General features: G+C 44.6%; 1 protein-coding gene and 1 pseudogene across 1 annotated transcript in view; one reads left to right on the plus strand and one right to left on the minus strand.

Annotated features, from left to right (window-relative positions):
* ANKRD27 (ankyrin repeat domain 27) overlaps window positions 1-19,033 on the plus strand; it is a 60,965-nt gene that overhangs the window by 32,888 nt on the left and 9,044 nt on the right. The window contains 7 exon segments of the mRNA XM_036345197.1: window positions 1,065-1,180; window positions 1,571-1,663; window positions 3,024-3,221; window positions 5,549-5,608; window positions 5,707-5,826; window positions 7,949-7,993; window positions 10,804-10,926. Coding sequence (XP_036201090.1) covers window positions 1,065-1,180; window positions 1,571-1,663; window positions 3,024-3,221; window positions 5,549-5,608; window positions 5,707-5,826; window positions 7,949-7,993; window positions 10,804-10,926 — 755 coding nt within the window.
* Window positions 17,472-18,521, minus strand: LOC118674036 (annotated as a pseudogene).

Below are 19,033 nucleotides of genomic sequence, written 5' to 3' on the forward strand. Positions count from 1 at the left end.
AGGAAAAGGGATGGAACCAAGGATGGCCCAGCAGAGGCCTGAGGCCTGGCTGACAGGTGCAGTGGAGTTGGGGTGTGGAAGGGGCTGTATCATGGGCCACCGCCGGTGGCTTCGTTGGAAGAGAAGAATAGCAGACGTTCCTCAGGCCTTCCTGTGCTGCTCCTGGGCTTGTCTGTGCTCTCACTGTCCTGGGCCGGTGGTCCAGGGAGGGAAGGCTTGAGTCTGAGCTATGAGAATGATCTTAGAATTGGGGTTCTTATATCCTGCTTTTATTTTATTTTATTTTTTTTCATTCATTTCAGAGAGGAAGGGAAAAGGAGAGAGATAGAAGCCATTAATCAGAGAGAACCATTAATCATTAATCAGAGAGAACCATTAATCAGCTGCCTCCTGCATGCCCCCCACTGGGGATTGAGCCCGCAATCTGGGCATGTGCCCTTGACCAGAATCGAACTCAGGACCCCCCAGTCCGCAGGCCGACGCCCCATCCACTGAACCAAGCCAGCCAGGGCTATATCCTGCTTTTAAAAAGTAACTTTTAAAGTGCACAAAGTAGAAAACACAAACCTCTCCAGTATCACCTGCCACCCTTCTGTCTCCCAGATATAATTTTGATTTATGAGTATCTGGAATTTCCCTGTGCTTGTGTGTGTATGAATATAAACATATGATATTGTGGGGACCATACTGTTCTATACTGTGCTTTTTTCACTCGGTGATATATAAGAACATTTCTCCTTGTCAGTATTTTTTAATGGTTGCACAGTATTCATCTTATGAATTGATGAACCATGGAATCTTCTGTGGGTGTCTGAGGCTCTTTTCTAGTACCTTCTCTTGCTAAGAAGTAGATTGGAACTGAGTCCCTGCTAAGAGACACCCCAAAGTGCCCAGAATCTGCAGAGTCTATGACTTGATGTTAGCTCTGGTTCCTCTCAAGCAGAAAAGTTCCTTCTGGCCTAGCTCATGCCAGGGAACAAGAGGGTAAAATAATGTTGTGGCTTCACACTTAGGGTTTGAAAGCCTCTTGTCTTTCTCCATTATGAAGTCCTTCTGTTCTGTAGGGCAGGCATCCCTCATTGACTTCCTGGTTTCCAAAGGCGCTGTGGTGAACGCCACGGACTATCACGGGTCAACTCCACTTCATCTTGCGTGTCAGAAGGGCTATCAGAGCGTGACGGTGAGCAGGGGGTGACGGCGCCACCAGTGCACGTGCTCGAACGAGCTGGGCTCTGACCGACTCCAGTCGTGGCTGTGCTCCTCTGTCCCACCGGCTGCAGCTGCACAGCGGGGCTGCGGGGCTGCGAGTCTGCAGCTCCTCCACCCCTGGACAAAACTGTGAGGTCTAGACTATCAGGACAAAAATTTTAGGACTTGCTTTCCTAAAATGTCCTGATAATCTGGGGGTAGCGGGGTGGGCATGTAACTTTTTTTTTTTTATCTCGAAACATTTTTATCTCTAAGGAAGGATGAGAGAGATGTCATTTATGTGTAGAATGGGCAAATAAGATTGAAAATGGAAACAAGTGACCTCCCCCTTACTCACCTGCTTTCTCCTCCCCTTTGCAAGCTGCTGCTGTTGCACTACAAGGCCAGCGCTGATGTGCAAGACAATAACGGCAACACCGCTCTCCACCTGGCTTGCGCTCATGGCCATGAAGACGTAAGTGGTGCTTGCTGCCCCTGGCTGTGTTCACCCTTTCTCTCTCGTGAAGAAATGTGAATTTTAATCAGTTTAGTATAGTGTGCTTTGTGTTGATAATTATTGAACAATTTGGTGTGTAATGTTTTTAATTAAAAAATTTTAAGTTTATTATAGAAGCTATGTTGAAATAACAAACCTGGAACTTAATTGCTCATTATCTGTCATAAAATTAAGTTATTTCCATTCATCCCTGCTACCATCTGACTCTTACCTTTGTTCATATTCAATTTTTATCTTTTACTTTTTTATAGTAATATCAAGGAATTTCATAATTTTCATTTTCACGTAATATTTAACTGTGTTTTATTTTTTCCTAACTATTCTCTCTCCCCCTTCTCTTCATAGTAACATACAAGTAGTTTTATACGTATACTAGAGGCCCAATGCACAAAATTCGTGCAAGAGTAGGCCTTTCTTCCCCCAGCTGCCGGCACTGGCTTCCCTCTGGCATCTGGGACCCGGGCTTCCCTCACAGCCCTGGCTTCATCCAGAAGGTTGTCCGGAAAGATGTCCAGAAGGATGTCCACTCTAATTAGCATATTACGCTCTTATTATAAATAGGGTTGAAGCTGGGTTAGGTGGGTGATGTATGAAAACGAGATCGTACCCTACACATTTTTATGCAACTTGCTTCCCTAACTTAACGATACATTATGGAAATTCTCTAGATCAGTAAATATAGCCTGTCTTTCATCGCTGCAGTCATCAGTTATGTGTGTTGCATCAGTATTCCTAAGACTGCCCATTGATTCAGTGAGTTGTGACAATACCTATGAAATATTATCTACCAGGGCAGCTCATTGCGCCACTCAGGCCACATTTTATTGGAGGCTGGTCATGTACCCTCTGCCTGGCATGTACCAAAATGTCAGACTCCCAGAAGGAAAGCAGGTGTTCAGTATCAACCACATTGTTGTACAACAGGTTGGGCACAGTGAGCCCCTCTTTTCAGGTAGAGGACTTATAGACACCCTAAAATCCAAGCTCCCAAGGAATACTGCAAGTCAAGGGCCAACCTTGCAGTCAGGCCTTTCAAGGAACTGTGGTCTCGGGCCTGCTGTGGTCATTCCTTTCTGCACATGGATACGTCACAATTTATTCAGCCATGTCTAACTGACAGACCTTTGAGTTCTTTGAGAAAGTGAGGTGTCCTGATCGGGTACCCTGGAGCCCTTGGGTTCCCTCTCTGTTACTGTGCAGTTGCTTGGTTAGTGGAGCCTTGATTAAGCTGGGACCTGGATCTAGGCTGTGGAGTGCATGGATGTTGCCTGGGGCTTAGCATATGAGATAATGGTGGCATCTCCCAATTTCTTTGCAGTGTGTGAAGGCTTTGGTCTACTACGATGTGCAGTCATGCAGACTAGATATTGGTAATGAGAAAGGAGACACTCCCCTACACATAGCTGCACGCTGGGGTTACCAGGGCATCATAGAGACGTTGCTACAAAATGGAGCATCCACAGAGATCCAGAACAGAATGAAAGAAACGCCCCTCAAGTGTGCGTTAAACTCAAAGGTAGATTTTTATTTTATTTTTTTTCCGGAAAAGGACTATGACTTTAAAAACAAAATCAGTGTCTACAGATTAGGTCTTGGCTATGCTGGACAAATTGCGTTAGTGCCTGAGGGCAGGACTTGGCCTGTACCCTCTCTGCTGCATTTGGGACCTGGTGGTTAATGGGTTTTTACTTATTTATGTTGTTATGAGTTGTTCTTTGTGTTGTTCTAAGAGCTACTCCCAGCAGACTTTGCCCCAGCCTCTGAGTACTGTTGCCTTATGAGCAAATGGAGTGGGTAAAACGGGAGAGTAACTCTGACTGGCAGAAGTGGGGAAAGGGAGTGGGGCATGGAAGCAGTAAGGGATGTCGCGTCATCTTCAGCTCCTAAAAACCTTATCCTTATCCTGATTTGGCCAATTTTGAGCTTCATTGGGTATTACTTCTTTCAAAAGTGATTTGTTAATGAACTACTCATCCTTTCCTAGGAGTAATGTCTGGGAGCATTCAGTTTTTGACAACATGTAAAAGTGCTCACTTCATGAGTGAGTGGGGAGTGAGGAGTGGGGAGTTTAGAGAAACAATTTCTTTGAACCTCATCTCCCAGCAGGTTGAAGGCATGCCTTCAGCAAAGTGTGGTCGGCCAGCTGGCCAGAGAAAGCCGAGCCATGTGCAGTGGAAGGTCCCAGGTCAGCAGGTTGATGTGTCTAGAACATCACTAATTTGTGGCTCACAGGAATGATTCCATTTTATATATTTTATTTTTTAATCCTCACCTGAGGATATTTTTCATTGATGAGAGAGAGAGAGAGAAAGGGAAGAGAGAAACATCAATTGGTTGTCTCCCGTACACACCCCAACCAGGGATCGAACCTGCAATCTGGGTATATGCCCTGACTGGGAATTAAACTTGCTACCCTTCAGTGCATGGGATAATGCTTTAACCAAAGAGCAATACTGGTCAGGGAAAACGATTCCTTTTTTTGTTGCTGTTATTAATCCTCACCCGAGGATATTTTTCCATTGATTTTTAGGGAGAGTGGAAGAGAGAGGAAAAGACAAAGAGAAACATCAATGTGAGAGAAACACATTGATTGGTTGCCTCCTGCACAAACCCTGACCAGGGCCTGGTCCGGGGAGGAGCCCTGCAACTGAGGTATGTACCCTTGATCGGATCGAACCTGGGACCCTTTGGTCTGCAGGCTGACACTCTATCCACTGAGCCAAACCAGCTAGAGCAAATGATTTGATTTTAATACAAGCCTCCTGTTGTCTCCCTCTGCACAGGCCTTGCTTTCTGCTTCTTGATGTTTTCAGCTTCCTTTTAGTTTCTGACTCTCTTCTAGGGAAGCCTTTCAGTTTATGTCATATTCTAGGAATAGCACAGTTTTTAAACTACTTTATTGAGGTATGATTGACATACAAAGAGCTGTACATATTTCATGTACAGGCACACCTAGGAGATAGCAGGTTTGGTCCCAGACCACTGCAAGAAAGTGAGTCATAAACTTTTTGCTATTGGAGAGTCTTGCCTTCAATTTGTAAAACACACAACATCTATGAAGTGCAATATAGCAAAGCACAATAAGATGAGGTACACCTGTACACAACTTGATGCACTTGGAGATACGTACATACCTGTGAGACCATCACCACAATCTGTGCTATAAACATATCCATCACCTTCAAAAGTTTCCTCTCGTCTTTATTATTATGTTTGTATGTAACAAGAACACTTCACATAAGCTGTACAGTGGCACCGTTTTTGAAGGTGAAATCCCTGCTCCTGACCACTGAGCCATTCTTCCTGTGCACTCACAGGGTCTCTGCTCTGTAGCAGCCACAGCTGATGGACTGGGTGGTGCTACCTGTGGCCTGAGATGCCTGGAGGAGCTGAGGGTTTCTCTGCCCCTGTATCTTCTCCCAAAGGCCCCTTCCTAAGGGAGGTCTCAGAGAGAAGGAGACAACTGCCTGCTTGGGTTTGCTCTGAGCTGCTCGTGATGCCAGTGAAAAGGCCACTATTTATTTCTGTGGACAAATAGCCAGGGGCTAGACGAGGCAGCCTTTGAGGCCCCTTCTGTGGCTTGGCTTCTCTTGTCCTCTGAGCCCATGCATGGGAAGCACCAGCTCCTCTGCCAGGCAGCAGGAGTGTGGTGTGGCAGGAGGAAGCCCAGACTTACTCAGTGTGGTTCTGAGCAAGTTCCACCAGCCGTGGTTTCCCTGTTTCTCCAAGGGTGTGGCTGAGCTGTCTGCTCTTCTGAGAAGATAGGCAGTCAGTGGGGTATTATGGTGATGCTTTAGTGACCCATCTCATTCAGTACTTTGCTTGTCCCCTTTGTCCTCCTAGATTCTGTCTATAATGGAAGCCCGTCACATGTCCTTTGAAAGGAGACAACAGTCTTCAGCAGTAAGTAAACAGGGCGGTAGTCCTTGGCCCTATTTATGACCAGAGCATCCTCTCTGGCCCTCACCTGTCTCTTCTCTTGTCATGCTCCCTTGCTGCAGGTCCCTGTGCCACCCCCTCAACACTTCATGGATTCCATCAGCCAGGGGTCCTCCGCCTCCAGCTTCTCCTCTGTGTCCACCAGCTCCAGAAAAAGGGAACCCAAGAAGGACTACAGAGAGGTGAGGCCCCAGGTGGGAGGAAGGTCTGTGAAGCCCTGTATATGGTTCTGGTTAAAGAGTCAGGGCCTGCCCTAGCTGGCTTGGCTCAGTGGGTAGAGCATCAGCCTGCAGAGTGAAGGGTCCCGGGTTTGATTCCAGGCACGGGCACATGCTCAGGTTGCGGGCTCAATCCCCAGTAGGGGGCATGCAGGAGCGAGCAGATCAATGATTCTCTCTCATCATTGATGTTTCTATATCTCTCCCCCTCTCCCTTCCTCTCTGAAATCAATAAAAATATATTTTTAAAAAAAAGAGTCAGGGCCTGACGAGGGCCACCTAGTTGGCCTGACCACCATAACCAGGTCAGCCTTGTCAGCTGTGGCCAAGGTTGGTGCCTGGAGAGGAGCCCAGATGTTCTCACCTGCTTGCCCTTCATGGTCAGCTCCTTCAGCAGCTCTTTGCTTTGTGGACAATGTGTGTGTGTGAGAAAGAGAATAGCCTAAGAAAAGTATAAGTAAAGTCACCTATAGGTCCACTGACATAAGATCATTTTACAAAGCAAATTTTCTCTGCCCCTACCTCCCACTCCACAAGCACCTCTGTTAGCTTGATGTGGGTCCTTTCTGACTCCTTACAAAGTTTATATAGACACTAGAGGCCCGGTGCACAAAATTCATGCACGGTGGCGGGGAGGGGGGGTGTCCCGCAGCCTGGCCTGCACCCTCCAATCTGGGATCCCTCTCGCAATCCAGGGCCACTGGCTCCTAACCACTCACCTGCCTGCTTGCCTAATGCCCCCAACAGCCCTCCCCTGCCAGCCTGGTCGCTCCCAACAGCCCTCCCCTGCAGGCCTGGTTGCCTCCAACGGCCTTCCCCTGCAGGCCTGCCCCCCCACACACACACACACTGCCCTCCTCTGCCAGCCTGATCTTGCCCCCAACTGCCCTCCCCTGCTGGCCTGGTCACACCCCCAACTGCCCTTTCCTGCCGGCCTGATCATGTCCTCAACACTCCTCCCCTGCTGGACTGATCTCACCCCCAGCTGCCCTACCCTGCCAGCCTGGTCGCCTCCAACTGCCCTCCCCTGCTTGCCTGATCTCCCCCAATCCCCTGCCAGCCTGATCTCACCCCTAACTGCTCTCCCCTGCCAGCCTGATGGCGCCCCTAACAGCCTCTGCCTGGGCCCCCACCACCATTGCTTTGTCCGGAAGGAAGTCAGACGTGCACGTGCGGAAGATGGCTGGTTGACCCGGTCTAATTAGCATATTACCCTTTTATTATGTAGATTTATATACACTCACACATTGCGTCTAGTAAAAGCTGATTTATAGCCTGGGATTTGTTTTTTGCATTTAATCTGTCTTAGAGTTTGCTCAGTGTCAGCCACAGAGTAGACCATAGCATGGATGTGCCACAACTCCTCTGCTCATTCCCCTGTGGGTGGGGACCCTCACTGACCCTACCTAAGACCCCTCCTCCAGTGTTATCCTCAAGCCCTGACCTGCTCGTGGATAACCCAGCAAGCTTGGCTCAATGCAAAGGCACAGCAAAGAAAACCAAGAGGCACTCTCCAGAGTCTAACAGAGACCTGGGATCATCCTTGGGAGGGAGGTCCCCCTTACTAGTATGTACCCTCAGCTAGCAGATAATGAGAGCTGAATATATGTGGTTCTAAAGGTGGCTGACCTAGGGAGTGCTTGTGCTTCAAGGTGGCCCTCATCTCACGCTGCCACATGATAGCAGTGTCATTTTATAGACCTTGCATGGCAGTGGGCTCAGAGCACGTCAGCACCTCCTCGGATGTCTGTCTGAGCAGTTTTAGGGATATGTTTGAAAGCTACTGAATCAAGACTCCAAATTAAGAAACAAATGAAAGCTACTAGGCTTTCAGAAAGGTGGTTTCTTTTCATTTTTTTCTCATTTATTGAGAGAGACAGACAGACAGACAGACATCAATTTGTTGTTCTACTTATTTATGTATTCATGGGTTGATTCGTGTATGTGCCCTGACCGGAGCTTAAACCTGCAACCTTGGCATATTGGGATGATGCTCTAACCAACTGAGCTACCTGTCCAGGGCTTCTTACTTTTATTATTGTTTTATTAAACTTATTTTTCTAACATTCTTTTTTCTTTTATTAAGGTAGAAAAACTTTTAAGAGCAGTTGCTGATGGAGATTTAGAAATGGTGAGTTTGTAGAAGTGCGTTTTACAAAGCTTGCTCTCGGTTCGGTTAGGAGCTGTGTGGCTTTGTTGTTCACTTTCACATAGAAGGTGGTGCACCTAATAAATATTTGGTAATGGCAATGTGACCTTTCCACCACAAACAATGAGGCGAGTGGACATAAAGCTGCACAGTGAGCATGTCCCTGCCTCTTAGACATTCATATTCTGGGAAGGTAGTGAGATGTTGGCAAGAGACTAGCCCGCACCCAGGTCTCAAAGTATGGGCTCAAAGCCTGTCACGTTAGCTGGGAGCAAGGTGAGCACACAGGGTAGTGGGTGAGGAGGGGGTGGTGGAGGCGAGGGCAGAGCTCAGAGAGTGTTAGGGTGGCCCTGCAGAAGTTGGGGACACCTGGGACACCTGGGCCAGGAGGCTGAGGTCTGAGGCAGGAAGAGATTAAACAAGATCTTATATTCATACTAGTAGCCTGGTGCACAAAAATTTGTGCACTGGGGGGGAGGTGTTCCCTCAGTTATTAAACATTTATCGGCACAACACTGACCACATTGGTGGTGGTGGTGGTCTTGTCATAATGTGTTATATTATGCAGATGAAAATCTACTTAAACAGATTTGATGTAGATATTTCCAAAGATGGAAGAATTGTCCCTGTCAACTATTTTAGTTGATTCATATCTTCACTAATTGTCATCATTGCAAAGTTTTCAGTCCCCATATGGATTGCTGGATATAATAGGTCATGCGCTGTCCCTGTCCTTTGTAGCCTTTGTTACCTTAAGAGCTCTAGTTTTCCATTTATATGTTTAAGTACCAACCTTACTGGCTTAAAAATGTAAGCTTTTAACACTGTTCTCCCTGTTCCGTATCCTTCCGATGAAAAGTGGAATTGGGTTGCAGCACAGGAGAGAAATTCAGAAGGGGAATATTGAAGTAATGACTGCAGTAGGAGAAGAGGGAACTTATTTCCCTGGCCACATGTGCTGGCGCCCTGGACCACAGGGCTGGCAGCTTCTCCGGGTGGCTGCAGCCTGGGACCTCAGGCGGGTGGCTTGTCCGTTTCCTGGGCTGCAGCCAGCCGCAGGTGCTGGCACCTGGACCAAAGGTGGGCAGCTTCTTCTTCTGTGCTTCCAGGGAGGGCAGTCAGTTATGTGTATATGTGTGTGCATGCAAACATAGGCGTGTACACGTGTGTATATGGAAATCTGCTGGGCAAGTCAAAACCATAGAAGAGTTGCCCCCTATCTCTTGAATCTTCCAGAGATATCCCCCACTTTTTTATTCTATCACTACTGGAGAGTCAGTATTTGCAGCCAGCCAGCCAGTGACTCTCTCAGTGTCTATTTCTGACTTCTTCTTTCCCTGTCTGTCTTCCAACCCCTAATCATATTTCCACCTGGATGCATCATTTTTACTCCCAATATGCTGTATAGAGAAGGAGTCAGGATGCTGTCTTCCCATGAATAGTACTCAGTAACAAACCAATTGCATTTTAGTTGGGCAATGCCCCTACCTACCCTTCAAATCCCTCCCACCATGCATTTCTGTTTCCCTTTTTGTTTGTTGGATTGTTCTGCTGCTCCTTCTCCTCACTCCACCACCCTTGGATCGTAATGTAAAATTCTTTTACCATGTCAAGAAATTATTAAAAATACAGGTACTTCTCCGAACACCGGCCGGGGGGCTGGCAAAGGTGGCCCCGGTTCTCCAATCACGGGCCGCCTGGGTTTCCGATCACTGTCAGCAGCAGGCGGCTTCTTCCGTCCTTCCCCTTTCGCCTCCCAGCATTGCACCTACATATGCAAATTAACCACCATCTTTGTTGGCAGTTAATTTGCATATTGCCCTGATTAGCTCATGGGAAGCGTAGTGAAGGTACGATCAATTACCATGTTTGTCTATTATTAGATAGGACTAGAGGCCCGGTGCATGAATTCATGCATGGGTGGGGTCCTTCAGCCTGGCCAGTGATTGGGGCCATCTTGCTCAGTTCCAATCAGGGCCAATCGGGGCTGGCTGGCCAGGGGGAGGGACCGTGGGAGTTGGCCAGCCACAGGAGGTTGGCTGTGGGAGCGCACTGTCAACCAGGGGGCAACTCCTGTGTTGAGCATCTGCCCCCTGGTGATCATTGCACATCATAGCAATTGGTCGTTCTCGTCATTCTACCATAATGTTTGCCTAGGCCCGTGGTTGGCAAACTGCGGCTCGCGAGCCACATGCGACTCTTTGGCCCCTTGAGTGTGGCTCTTCCTAAGCCTTAGGAGTACCCTAATTAAGTTAATAACAGTGTACCTACCTATATAGTTTAAGTTTAGAAAATTTGGCTCTCAAAAGAAATTCCAAGCGTTGTACTGTTAATATTTGGCTCTGTTGACTAATGAGTTTGCCAAACACTGGCCTAGGCTTTTGTTATATAAATAGGCATTACCTATGGACACAGACAATAGGGTGGTGAAGGCCTGGAGCAAGGCGGGAACCAGGTGGAGGGGCAATGGGGGGGAAAGAGGATATCTGTAATACTCTCAACAATAAAGATATTTTTTAAAGATAAATAAATAAATAAGAAAACAAAGCTAGAAGAAAAGAATCTCTAACACAAGCTACAGAAACAGTAGCTTAATCTCTCTATAGCAGCATGAAAGGGTTTAGAACGGCTTGAGCACATGTGACCCCTGGAATCTTTGTGAGCAGCACCTGTCATTTTTTAGTGACTGTGGCCCTGATTTGGGAACAGTTAGAGAGTTTAAGGTACTATATCTTGTAAAAGAGCTAAGGATGAGATTTAAGTTCCTATTTCTCTTTACTGTACAACCTCAGGTGCGTTACCTTTTGGAGTGGACAGAGGAGGACCTGGAGGATGTGGAGGATGCTGTCAGTGCTGCAGATCTTGAATTTTGTCACCCCTTGTGCCAATGCCCAAAATGTGCTCCAGCTCAAAAGGTTTGGCGTTGCTTCTGTTGATGAGGATGGTGATAGGAGGGAACATTCTTCTTTGTCCCCTTGAAAACGATGTCTGCTTCTCAGCCAGCTAATTTCTGAGTGGCTGGTAGTGGGTATCCCTGAGATGTGGTGGGGTTAGTTAGCTCAGGGCAGAGAGAAGCTGGCGCCAGTACAGGATCTGGCTTGGGCTGCCTGCTTCCTGAACAGGCAGATCAGTGAGCAGGGACATCCACATGTGCTCTCTGGGCCCCTGAGTCATAGGCAAGAGTTTACAAATAGACACGCCTGAGGGCCTCTGTCCATGTGGCCGCATTCCCCCTGGGGAGGCTGCACTTGAGGCCCATTGCCACTACCATTGCTCACGTTGGTACTTCCTCTGTGGCAGACACGTCCCCTGTACAATCCAGTTTCCCCTAATGGTAACAGCTTGCAAAACCATAGACACATACAATCCTTCAATTTATTGAGATATCCCATTTACCTGTGCTCGTCTGTGTGTGTGTGTGTGTGTGTGTGTGTGTGTGTGTGTGTGTGTAGTTCTATCCAGTTTTATCACATATGTGGCTTTGTGTACCCACCACCACATTCAAGGTACAGAATAGTTCACTCACCACGAGAAGAATCACTCACGTTGCCCTTTTACAACAACACCCACCTCTCTCTGTCACCCCCACCCCACCACCCACTAATCTGTTCTCCACTTCAAAAATGTTATATACGTAATCATACAGCACGTAACCTTTGAGGATTGGCTTTGTTCTCTAGCATGATTCCAAGTTGTTGCATGTAGTTAACAGTTTATTTCTTTATTGTTGAGCAGTATTTCATGGTTGTATGTGCCAGTTGGTGTAACCACTCTCCTACTGAAGGACATGTTGCTTGTTTCTAGATGTGGGAAATTACAAATAAAGCTGCTATGTACATTTGTGTACAAGTTTTTGTAAGAACATAACATAGTTTTCTTTCTCTAAGGTAAATGCCCAAGAGTACAATTGCTGACTCATGTGATAATTACATGTTAATTCTATGGTTAGTTTTGTGAAGAACTGACAGACTTTTCCAGGCTGGTTGTACATTTTACATTCCCACCAGCAATCTATGAGTGATGCAATTTCTCTGCATCCTCACCAGCTTGTGTTGTCACTATTAGTTATTTTAGCCATTCGAATAAGTGTGTAACACTATCTCATTGGGTTGCAGTTTGCTTTCCCTACTGGGTGATGACATTGAACCTCTCTTCCTGTGCTTATTTGCCATCTGTATCTATTCTTCAGTGAAATGTCTGTTCATTTGCTTTGCCCACTTTGTTAGTCGTTTCTTTCTTTAAAAAAAATGTTTTTATTGATTCTAGAGAGAGACATCAATTTGTTGTTCTACCTATTTATGTATTCACTGGTTGATTTTTTTAAAATATATTTTTATTGATTTCAGAGAGGAAGGGAGAGGGAAAGAGAGATAGAAATATCAATGATGAGAGAATCATTGATTGGCTGCCTCCTGAACGCCCCCTACTAGGGATCAAGCCTACAACTCGGGCATGTGCCCTAGACTGGAATCAAACCCAGGATTCTTCAGTCCACAGGTCAACGCTCTAACCACTGAGCAAACCCAGCTAGGGCTTATTGGTTGATTCTTGTATGTACCCTGACCAGGGATCAAACCCACAGCCTTGGCATATCGGGACGACACTCTAACCAACTGAGCTACTGGGCCGGGCTGTTGTATGTGTGTGTGGTGTTGTGGTGTTGTTTTTTTTACTGTTGAGTTTTCAGAGTTCTTTATTTATTCTGGATTCCAGCTCTTTGTCAGATATGTGGTTTGCAAATATTTTCTTTTGATCTATAGTTTGCCTGTAGCTTCTTCACATGGGTTTTCACAGAGCAGGTTTCTAATTTAGAAGTCCAGTTTATCAGTTTTTCCTTTTATGGATTGTGCTTTTGTGGTCAAATGTAAGAACACTGTGCTTAGCCCTAGATTTCAAAGATTCTCTCCTTTTGTTTTTCCTAAAAGTTTTATAATATTACATTTAACAGTTAAGTCCCTGATCCAGTTAAATTTTGTACAGGGTGTGAGTTTTAGGTTGCAGTTTATTTTTTGCCTGCAGATGTCCACTTGCTCCCGCACCATTTGTTGAAAGGCCATCCTTCCTCCACCAACTTGCTTTTTGGACCTCAGTGGACTGTGTATGGTGTGGGTCTATCCCTGAGCTCGCTATTCTGTCCCACTGATCTGTGGGAGCCACACAGGGCCACACAGTCTTGATTATTGCAACTGATAGTAAGACATAATATTGAGTAGAATGATTCTCCCTAATTTATTCTCCTTTGCCAGGATTGTTTTAGCTATTCTAGGGCCTGTGCCTTTTCCTATAAACTATAAGCTTGTCTATGTCTACAAAAAAAACCTTGCTAGAATTTTTATAGGAATTGCATTAAAACTGTAGATCAATTTGAAAAGAAATAGCATATTTACTATGTTGAGTCTTCATGAACATGGTATATCTTACTATATTTAGGCCTTCTTTGATTTCTTCATCAACATTTTGTGATTTTCAGCATAACAGATCCTGTCCATTTTGTTAAATGTATACCTAAGTATTTTCTTTTCTTTTGTGTAATTATAAATAGCATCATGTACATAGTATGCACTCGTGTGCTAGCTCTCTACCTCAAGGTGTGTTCCATACTAAGAAAATTAATTTGACTTTACAAAACAGATATAGTGGTGTTATACTTCCTATTGTGAGAGTATACTACCTTATTTAAAAAGCTTTACCATGGGTTTCTCTAACCTAAGAATACTGAAATGACTATGTTTTTCATTCACGAGTAGCTTTTCAGCGGCAGGTTAATGTGTACATTAGACTATGCAGCTTTTGCTCTGTTCCCATGGTGCCGGATGTGTCCAGTCCAAAAACGTGTTCCCCCTAGATGGGTGGCTATGAAAAAAATAGGGATAAAAAGGCAACTGATGTTTCAAAAGATATGAAGTAACAAAACCCCCAGGTCCAGTCAGTGAGTCTTTGCAGCTAGAAGCAGTTATTCCATCTCTCTTCTTTTCTTATGTTTCTATACTCTCTTCTTCACCTCAGTTCATTAGCTGTAACAAGATGCTTAAAACACATTACAATATCTGTTGAATTTATTGGATTAAAGCCTTCTGTTGGCCCTGACCAGTGTGGCTCAATTGGTTGGAGCGTCATCCTGTGTACCAAAGTGTCTTGGGTTCAATTACTGGTCAGGGTACATACCCAGGTTACGGGTTTGATCCCTGGTCTGGGTGCTAGGGGAAGCAACTGATCGATGTATTTCTCTCTCTCCCTCTCCTTTCCTCTCTCTCTAAAATCAATAAAAAAACCAACAGACCCCCAAAAAGCCTTATGTTCCCTGTTCATTTAAAAACTCTTATCTTTTCCTCTTTTTGTAAGTTCTCAAAAAAGCACAAAAATTGCTTCATGTCTGTAATTAAATTAAAACTTCCCCCCAACCCCATTCTCTTCTATCCCACTGGTGTATATAGAGTTTTTAAAAACTCTTTATTGAAGTATAACTTACATACTATAAAGTACAGTAAGTCCTCAAATAATATCCTATATAATAAAGAGGTAATATGCAAATTGACCATCACACCCTCACACAAAAGATGGCCGCCCCATGTGGTCACAAGATGGCCAGCAGGGGAGAGCAGTTGTGGGCGATCAGGCCAGCAAGGGAGGGCAGTTAGGGGCGACCAGGCCTGCAGGGGAGGGCAGTTGGGGGGGACTGGGCTGGCAGGGGAGGGCAGTTGGAGGCCAACGGCAGGCAGGGGAGCAGTTAGGTGTCAATCAGGCCAGCAGGGGAGTGGTTAGGGGGTGATCAGGCTGGCAGGCAGAAGCCATTAGGGGCAATCAGGCAGGCAGGCAAGCAGTTGGGAGCCAGCAGTCCCGGATTGTGAGAGGGATGTCCCAGATTGGAGAGGCAGGCTAGGCTGAGGGCCCCCCACCCCCCCACCCCACCCCCAGTGCACAAATTTCGTGCACCAGGTCTCTAGTCTATAATAATAAAAGGGTAATATGCTAATTAGACCTGACAGCCGAATGATCTTCTGGACGTCCAGACATCCTTCCTGACAAAGCTGGGGCCCGAGGGAAGCCAGCCGGGGTCCTGGATGCCAGAGGGAAGCCTGTGCTGGCAGCCAGGGGAAGGAAGGCCTACTCGTGCATGAATTATCATGCATCGGGCCTCTAGTTTCAATATAATGCTGATGAGATGCTACAGGGACTTAACTCTTTATATCAATTAGCCGATAGTAAAATTGGTTTTGTTATGCGTCATTTTGCTTAAAGTCACAGAGCCTATCGATGTTAAGTGAGGACTTACTATCCATGTAAAGAATACAGTTTGGTGAGTTCCTACAGATGTATGCACCCATGAAGCCATCACCACAATCAAGATACAGAGCATCCACATCACCACCAGAGTTCCTCATGCCGTGTGCAGCTCTGCCCTTCCTCCCTGTCCCCAGCACGGATAATTTGTCAGATGTACCATTGATCTGCTTTCTGTCATTACAAACTCATCAGCATTTTCTAGAATTGTGCATGAATGGAACTGTACAGTACACACCCTTTTGAGTCTGGCTTTCTTTGCTCAGCAGAATGTTTTTGAGATCCATGCTGCATTACTAGCCCATTTATTTTTATTGCTGGGTAGCATTTTGTTGAATATACCATAATTTGTTTATTTAATCACCTGTATACATTTAATATGTTTTTATTGATGTTTTAGAGAAATAGAGAGGGAGAGAGATAGAAACATCAGATGAGAGAAGCATCGATCGGCTGCCTCCTGCATGCCCCCTAGTGGGAATCAAGCCCACAAACCTGGCATGTTCCCTGACCAGGAGTCAACCAGTGACCTGGTGCATGGGACAATGCTCAATCCACTGAGCCACACCGCCTGGGTAGTAGTTGCCTGTTTTTGGCTTGGTGAATAAAACTACTGTGAATGTTTATGTACAAGTCTTTGTATAAAAATGTTTACATGACTAAATACCTAGGAGTATAATTGCTGGGTCATAGATTTAAGTGTATGTTGTACTTTATAAGAAACAGCCAGTTTTCCATAGTAATTATAGCATTTTCCATTCCAACCAGTAGCGTGTGAGAATTCTAGTTGCCCCACATTCTTGTCAGCACTTGGTATTTTGATTTTTTAACTTTAGCCATCATCCTACAGTTAAGTGTGCAGGAGTATTTCATTGTTTTTCCCACCTACTTAATTTTTTTTTTTTATTTCAGAGAGGAAGGGAGAGGGAGAGAGAGGAACATCAATGATGAGAGAGAATCACTGATTGGCTGCCTCCTGAATGCACCACACTGGGGATTGAGCCTGCAACCCAGGCATGTGCCCTGACCTAGAATTGAACTGTGACCTCCTGGTTCATAGGTCGATGCTCAACCACTGAGCCATGCCAGCTGGGCAGACAATGACATTTTTAATCATCAGAAAGTGAACTAGTTTACTTTTTGATGATTAAACCAGTTTTAATCCTTACCAGTTACAGAAAATAGTGACTAATTAATTCTACTATCAAAATAAATGATTCAGCATTACTATTTGTTTGTTTTTAGTTATATGGTTTATAAATCAGGGAGATTTTTTTTACCCTTTTAAGTATTGATTTACTTTTCTACATGCACATGATTTATTTTAAAACCACTGTGAATAATAAGGTAGTTTCATGATAAAAATGAAGGTGAACTATAGAGGTAAGTAGCAGACAATTTGATGAGGTTTGACAAGTTAATTCAAGGTCTTATAACCTCCAGCAGCACAGTGAAGATACAGACTATGTCTATCACCCCAAAACAACCTCTCCTGCCCCTCTGTAGTTATCCCCCTTCCCTGCCCCATTTCAACAATCAGCAATCTGTTTTCTGACCCTTTGGTTCTGTCCTTCCTGATTTTGACTTGCATTTCCCTGATAACTAAAGATGTTATTTTATGTGCTTATTGGCTGACCATTCACCTTTTCAAATCTTTTGCTATTAAAAGTTAGCCCAGGTGGCGTGGCTCAGTGGTTTAGGGTCGACCTATGAACCAGGAGGTCACTGTTTGATTCTCAGTCAGGGCACATGCCCGAGTTGCAAGCTCGATCCCCAGTGTGGGATGTGCAGGAGGCAGTCAATCAGTGATTCTCTGTCATCATTGATGCTTCTACCTCTCTCCCTCCCCCTTCCTTTCTAAAATCAATAAAAGAATTTTTTTTTTTTAAATAAAAATAGCCCAACCAGTGTGGCTCAGTGGTTGAGCATCGACCTATGAACCAGGAGGTCAGCGTTCAATTCCCGGTCAGGGCATATGCCTGGGTTATGGGCTCAATCCCCATTATGGGGTGTGCAGGAGGCAGCCAATCAGTGATTCTCATCATTGGTGTTTTTATTTCTCTCTCCCTCTCCCTTCCTCTCTGAAGTCAATAAAAATATATTTTTTAAAATAATAATAAAAATTAGATTATGTTATTGAGTTGTAAGAGTTTGGTTTTTGTTTTTCAATTCTGCTTGGCCCTTTTTCAGGTATACATATCACAAACATTTTCTCTTATTTGGTGATTTGGGTTTTTTTTGAGAATTTTCATAAGAGTCTATTTGAGCCAAACTGGCAACCTAAGCTGGAGAGTAAGATCTCAAATTTTCATGCCTTTTGATTTTCTTTTTTGTCAATATTTCATTGGAATGTAATTCTTCATAATTTATTAATATAATGTATAAAATATTTCACATAATGAGCAGTTAACTATTTACAAATATTCCATTCTCCCAGAAATGATGGGAGCTAGTTTAACCGAGTTCAGTAAATATGAAAATTAAGCTCAGGAAAAAATGATGCTGATTCCTTTGTGAAGTTTTCCTCCCTTTAGCCTAATTCGTCTCAATGTGTCAACACATCTCTAGAGAGACAGTAAGTTTTAGAGGTCTGTCTTGGACTCTGGAGTTGAACAGGGTTTGAATATTAGATCTTCCATTTACGCACTTTTTTACTTTGGACGAGTTACTTAACATCTCAGGTCTCAGTTTCTTTATCTTCTTGTGAGCTCCAGTAAACATTTAAGAGGCTTTTAAAATGTATTTCACGTGGCATTTTTGTAACAAGAGGATTTTCAAGTTGTCTATTCCATAAAATTGCCACAATCAGATTCTCTCTGTTTGGTCTCTTCATCAATATGAATGTATTGGCTGTAACTTTTTAATCTGATGAAATCAACCTTCATAGGGACAAATCTATCTGAATTTCGGCTGATGTCCTTAAGGTTCTACAAGATCAGCACAGAACCTGTAACCTTTTTAAGCACACACAGACCCAAATGTCACAGTATCCTGTGTCTTTTTTATAACATCCTTGTCAGCTGCTCAGCTCTGTCCACAATGATGCCATGAGGTATGAGGACATACTCCCATCTCCATAATAATACTGCGGGCGTGTGAGGAAGTTCAAGGCGCACCCTGGCCAGTCGACCACAGTCACTATGCCTTGCCCATAATCTGGTGCTTCCTCGCTGCTCGTGGCCAGGTTTCTACCAGGGAAAGCGGGAAGGTTCCTTTTCTTAATTGTCTTTCAGAGAGCATAGATTTACAATTTCTAAACCTAGTTTATCGAGGTTTTCTTTTATGTTTTTGCTTTTTGTCTTATCTAAGAAATCATTGCTTATCCCAATGTTGGAAAGATTTTCTTCTGTGTTCTCTTCAAGTTTTATAGTTGTAGCATTTACATTTAGATCTGTGATGCATTTTAACTTTTGTGTTTGGTGTAAGATAAGGATTGACAGGCAGTTTTTCCACATATGGATACCCAGTTGTTCCAGCGTCATCTGTTGAGCAGACTTTTTCTTCCATTGGCATAATAAGGTACTATTTTAGGGGTTGCTTTCTTGAAAAATAGAATTAATCCTTTGACTCTCATATCTTTTTTAAGTAGTTAGGATGGCCCTCAGTGGTCACTCAGTGGTTAGAACGTCGCCTCATGGACTGAAGGGTCGCAGGATTGACTTTGGTCAAGGGCACATACCTTGTTTGTAGGCTTGATCTGGGGCACGTGCGGGAGGCAACCAATCAATGTGTCTCACATCG

Source organism: Myotis myotis, unplaced genomic scaffold (assembly GCF_014108235.1).
Source record: "Myotis myotis isolate mMyoMyo1 unplaced genomic scaffold, mMyoMyo1.p scaffold_m19_p_19, whole genome shotgun sequence".
In the NCBI taxonomy this organism is placed as follows: Eukaryota; Metazoa; Chordata; class Mammalia; order Chiroptera; family Vespertilionidae; genus Myotis; species Myotis myotis.